Source organism: Benincasa hispida, chromosome 1, assembly GCF_027475165.1.
Source record: "Benincasa hispida cultivar pf3 chromosome 1, pf3_genome.v1.1, whole genome shotgun sequence".
Classification (NCBI taxonomy): Eukaryota; Viridiplantae; Streptophyta; class Magnoliopsida; order Cucurbitales; family Cucurbitaceae; genus Benincasa; species Benincasa hispida.
In genome coordinates this window covers 78,487,988-78,494,201 of record NC_143478.1, presented here as the reverse complement: position 1 = coordinate 78,494,201, position 6,214 = coordinate 78,487,988, and the positions used below count along the sequence as shown (strand labels likewise).

At 30.6% G+C, this 6,214-nt stretch overlaps 1 protein-coding gene across 1 annotated transcript; it reads right to left on the bottom strand.

The window, feature by feature from the left end:
* Positions 1-275: 275 nt before the first annotated feature.
* LOC150038744 (uncharacterized) lies at positions 276-1,229 on the bottom strand. The gene has a single exon (XM_090311034.1). The coding sequence runs from the start codon at positions 972-974 to the stop codon at positions 477-479; it is 498 nt and encodes a 165-aa protein (XP_090167160.1). The 5' UTR covers positions 975-1,229; the 3' UTR covers positions 276-476.
* Positions 1,230-6,214: the final 4,985 nt, after the last annotated feature.

Sequence of the window (6,214 nt, the reverse complement as noted above, 5' to 3'; positions counted from 1 at the left end):
ATGAAATCATTGACCAACTCTCCATTTTACTAGACCATAAATTATTTAAATCAAATTTGATTGAAATTTATCACTCAAACGAATAATAAAATTGGGAAATTAACTTCAAATACATTTCAGAGAAGAAAAAAAATTAAGCCTCTCTGATGAAGCTTATTTCTATTGCCATAAACAGAAACAAGCTTGCATACAAAAATATATTATTTTGTAACCAAAAGAGTCAACAAAATTATATATTAAAAAGAGAGAGAGAGAGAGAGAAAAAAGACATGAGATACTTTAAACTTTTGCAAGCTTAAGCTGCAAAATTATCATCCCTAAACATTATTAAAAACAAAAATTACAAGAAAACAAAAAGGGGAAGGAGTACATATGAACATAATTATTCTATACATATATGAACCATATATAATCTAATAACGCTACAAATATATAGTAGTATCTAGGGTGTAATTAACTTAAATTAAAAACCATATTCAAATATTCAAAGCACATGAGATGCCAAGGGAGCTAGGCGTGAACCTCTCAGAAGCTGTCTTCTTCACCAAAGAGCTAATCTCCGGCGAAAGACCGGCTCCGAAGTCGGCCTCGGGGACTTCGGGGATGGTCGAGAGAGACCCGACTTCATAGAAGACATAGAATCCATCTTTGGGTTGATCTTGAGCCCGAAAAATCGAGGTGTTGGAATTAGGTTTCGGTCGAAAAAGAGAGCGGAGAATTTTGGAGAGTGACCGGGAGAACTTGGAAGAAGCCTTGGACATGGGCATCGTCATCGGGACACAAGGGCGGGGCGGTGGCGGTCGGCGGTCGTCGGAGGATAAGTGAGGCATGGAGAAAGTTCTTGATGCTATGGCGGAGTCAAGATGGCGTTTGAAAGAATTGAGTTCAAAGGAATCATAGAGAGAGCTTCCACAATCCCACAAAGGAGAATTGGGCTTGTGATTGTCTTTGGTTTGATGAGCTTTTTTTTCCATCCTTTTCTTTTTCTTTTTCAGAGAAATAAGAAGAGGGAAACTCTCTCTTTAATTCTTTCACTCTCTCTTTGTTTTTGATTTTGTGTTTGTGAGAAATTGGTTGGTGAAGTTTGAAAGGGAATGATTTAAAAGCAAAACTAAAAAGAGGGGCACTTTCCATTAATTATAGTTCACGGCCATGCTATAATAGCCATAAAATTAATTTCCCATACATATCTTACTAATCAATTAATCATAATCCCTACCTTTATTGCAATATTATCGTTTTAACTTCGTTTGAGTTTCTTTTTCCAGCTAAAACTTATTTTTCCTTAAAAAATAGACTCTTTTTTAACCATCATAGGTTGGAGGTTGGAGAGATAAGTAGGTATCTAGTTGGATTAATTTTGAAATGGTTTAAATATTAATCCAATCAAATGAAACAAAAATGAAAAAGAACATACTAAAATAGTCCGTTTTTCAAAGTTTAAAAACTGAAATAAATATTTTGAAAATACACATATTCAAATAAATCAAAATCAAAAGTATAAAGACCAAAATTAGACAAAATCAAAAGTACCATATACAAAGACTGAAGTAGTATTTCAACTATTTTGAAATTGATTAGAACTAAATAAGTTATATTCGAAGTGAAACCTATAATTCTTTTGATTTTGCACTATCCAATGATTATTTAAATGAGGTCTTTCATCGATAGTTTTATTTAAGTATTAAATGGACTCCACCAGGCAATTGTCCAATAAAAATTTGTTATATAGTATTTTTCATAAAAAGAAATTGATTTTTATAAAAAAAAATTGATTTTGTTTTTTTGTTTAAAAGAAAAGAGAAGCATGGATTATGTGTAGTCTATACTGCACCTAAACATTATTCTTAATAAATTAGTTGTTACCTATATTTTTATTTTTTTCATAAGACATGTTATTTTTACTTGTAATTATTAGAATAAAAGTATTAATAATTTTGTGAACTGAAAAATTAATTGAAAAGAGATTGTCTGTAGGTACAAGTTGTTGAAATCGATAAGAATCTAAATCATAGAATTGTATCCATATAAATTAGGGAGATGTGATTTTTATGATTGTATTTCCAATAAAATTATTGTCAATAGTTTGTTGCATACAAATTTAGTAGTAGATTGATAAGAATGTGATGTGATTTTGTAAATTTGGTTTTAATTTGAAAATAAAATGAAATATAATTGATCAATTAAATTATCGTAGAATATTTATATTATCAATTTCAAAATAAATAATTACTCCACTTCACATATTTTCATATTATATATGCTCGTGTGTGAAACTCTCTTAAAATTGGTTGTTTCTTATATGAATTTGATCAGGTGTTATTATTTTTTTTTTTAAAGAAGGGGAAAAATAAAATAAAAAATGCTTAATTTTATTTTTGTTTTCGAACACATAATATTTGTTTTTAAACTCTTCATTCATTTATTGGTTCACATGTTTTGCTTATTGAGTAGACAAGAGAAAAAGATAAAACATTGAATTAGATGAGGCTGCCCACATCTGATATTTTCCTCTCATTTATTTAATTATTAATTATTTTTATTGGAAAATGATATCATAAGATGTTGAATATTATATACCTATTGCTGAAATTATATTTGTGTTGCTTTGACTTGCATATTAATCCTGGTTGGTTTTAATCTTTAAATAATTATGATGGTTGTTGAGTATACATATGAACAACTTTCATTTTTATTTTTGGAAAATTTTCATGTTAATATCAAATTAATTTCTCCCACAATATAAGGTCTCGTTTAATAATCATTTGATTTTTAATTGTCAGATTTTTAAAATTAAATTTATAAATACGACTTTCTCCTACTGATTTCGTTGCCTTGTTATCTACTAAATGATTTCAAAAACCATACTAAGTTTTGGGGAAAAAAATAGTTTTAAAAAGAAAAACTCATCTTTTGTTTTTTAAATTTGGTTAAGAATTTAACTATGTTTAGTTAGAAATAATGTGATAAAGAAATTGTAAAAAAAAAAAAAAAAACATAATTTTCCAAAACCAAAAACTAAAAATAAAATGACTATCGAATCTAGATTTTGTGAACTGAGAACAAATTTTAGCATAGAAACTTTATAGTTTCTCATTTGAAAAACCTCAATTTTACTTAGACTTTATTTGATAACCATTTCGTTTTTTGTTTTTAGTTTTTAAAGTTTAAACCTATTTTCTCCAATTTTTTTAGCTTGATTTGCATCTTTTTTTAGTAAAACAGTTGAGTTCTTAGCTAAATTTCAAAAGTAAAAACAAAATTTTTAAAAGCTATTTTTTTTAGTTTTCAAAATCTAACTTGGTTTTTAAAAACACTCATAAAATATATCCAACAAAACTAGGAAATAGAGTTGGCAAAATTTCCCGCGGGGCCCCACCCGATCGGGTGGGGAATCCCTGGTTTGATCGAGGATGGGCCAAATCGGGGACTAGGGTTTCGAACTAGGGACAGGGCGGGGATGGGAAGGGTATCCCCGCCTCGTACTCGACCCCTCGGGTGGGGAATCTCTGGTTTGACCGAGGATGGATCAAATCGGGGACTAGGGTTTCGAACCAGAGACAGGGCGAGGATGGGGAGGGTATCCCCACCTCGTACTCGACCCCCGCCCCGATTAGATTTGTAAATATTTATCTTTAATTTTTTACATTTAGCCTAATTTTTAATTTAGTTCAATTTAAACCCAACTAAAGTGTCCAAGTCCAAACTAAAGAGAATTTTAGGAAAAGAAAATTAAAAAAAAATCCCCAAGAGGAAACAAAAGCGAAAACGGGAATTCCCGCCCCGTCCCCGCCTTGAAATGGTGGGGACGGGGGCAGGGATGGGGTAAAATCCCCATCGGGATCGGGACGGGAATCCTTCCCGTCCTGCCCTACCTCGTTGCCAACCCTACTAAGAAACCAATGGATAGAAGTGAGATTTGTAGACTTAATTTTCAAAAGTCAAATGATTACCAAACGAGACTTTAAAAATTATATATAAAGAACGACTCAAAAATCATATCTTATGAATTTGCGTGGAATAACTTTTTATATACTTAAAAAAATATTTTTTAATAAAAAGTTGAATATAGTTAAACATATATTTTTAAAATAACTACAATTACAATTATACTTATATATTTTTCTTACAATATATGTGGTAGACGAATACCCCTAACCTCTAAATCGATATTATAAAATTATATCGGTTGATTTTGACATTATTCTTTTACAGTTTATAATTGTTCATTATTTATTTATTTATGGAAGTTCTTTTATGAAAACAGATAAAGACACGAGTAGAGACAAAAATGAGGAGGGGTATTTGGAACTAACATAAAGAGACAAAATCATGTGAATATATTAGTTGTATTTTGTTGTCTTAAAACCCCATTAAGATAATGTTAGGTAAACTTCATTAATCAATGCAAGCCATCCTCAAATTTAAGACTAAATTTCCCCCTTTTCTTTTGTAGTATTAGTTTAAACATTATTATATCTCTAACCCAACTTCCAACATTAACTTTTTTTTAACCAACCCAACCAAAAGAAGAAAAGAAAAAGACACCATTCTTTGGACCTAGTATTTTTTCACAAGTAATTCGCATTCTAGGGTATAGTTACCATATATGTTATGCTATAAATTAGTAAATTAGAGTCTCTATTATATATTCTTAATTTATGTTTTTCTTATTTGTAATATCTTTGTGTACTTATATACACTTGTATTCATCTTTGTAAATGCAACAAATATATCAATAATATACAGAAATCGACATGGTATTAGAGTCATAGTAGAGTTTTCTAGTTAACTCCTATTACTATTGCCTAACATCTTGCATTTTGTTATCATTTCGAATTAGTCTAAAACTCCCATATCCAAAGCTCAATATTGTTACATCTCTACTCATCCTGTGCCGCTTATACTAGATAAGGGTGTTCAAAAAACCCGATGATCCAAAGAAATCGATCAACCCAACCCAACCCATGCGGTTTGGGTTGTGTTATCAATTCACTTGGGTTGGGTTGGGTTTAAATAAATGAAAATTTTGTGGATTGGATTGGTTCATAAGTTCACCTAAAATGACCCGAACCAACTCGAACTTATTATTAATTTTATAATGTATATTTTTTACTTATGATACAATCATATATACATATATTTATTTAAGTTTTATCATTTTTTTAGATAATTTTTTCTTCAATAACTCCTAAAAACAGTTTCTTAGCACTTCGGAAAGAAAATATTCATTATATAAATTGAAATTGAGTTGTTAATCTTAATTCAATATATGAAAATAATTAAATCATATTAACAACTTACTTTCTTTTAGAACAAAAATAACCCAATCAACCTGAACCAACCCAACCCAAATGTTTCATGGTTGGGTTGGGTTGGATTCATCTTTTAAGGAGAGTTATTTGGGTTGAAGAAATTAACAACCCAAACAATTGGGTTGGGTCCAAAAAGTCCTTCAACCCTACCCAATCCAACCCACGAACATCCCTAATACTAGATTTGTCATTATAGGCCTCTGTTCATGTACTAGACTCATCTCTGTTCGTGTCTCATATATGTTTTCTAGATTCACTAAGCACACATCGTCCTACATCAACTCTCTCTACCAACCTTACTCTCTAGCATTTGTCCAGCTTTGCCCAGGTCTGCCATTCACACCTCTACTGAATTTTACAAAGGTTTTTTTTATGATGGACTAAAATTGATTCAACTGGTTTGATTCAGTCAACAATTTAGTCAACGATCAACCATTCCGTGAATGGTTAATAGTTTTGGTTCAATTGCTTATTCGATTTAATTCTCTCCATCATTGCTAATGACAATAATTTATGAATCTTCTATCAACATCTTTTGTAAACTATATGGTCATAAATTTGTTAATTATCCTAAAATTGAGTACAGGGTATTACCAGAAAAGTGGTCATATTTTGGATAATTATCCTACTCGACCACCTTGTCCTCTAGGTAGATCCATCAAGCCAAGAGACTTATTTATTTGGTTTGTTCCCTATTGCCGCTACATTCTCCTTTGATGACCATCATTCTCTTAGGTTTTTACTCAATATTCATAAAAAATTATTAAAACTGGTAATCTCCTCCAATTCCTCCTCTCTTGCAGTCACACATGTAATTCTTGGTATTTTTTTTTTATTATTATTATGCTAGTTGCAATCACATTGTTGAAATTTATGTCCTAAATCTCATAGTCTATAAA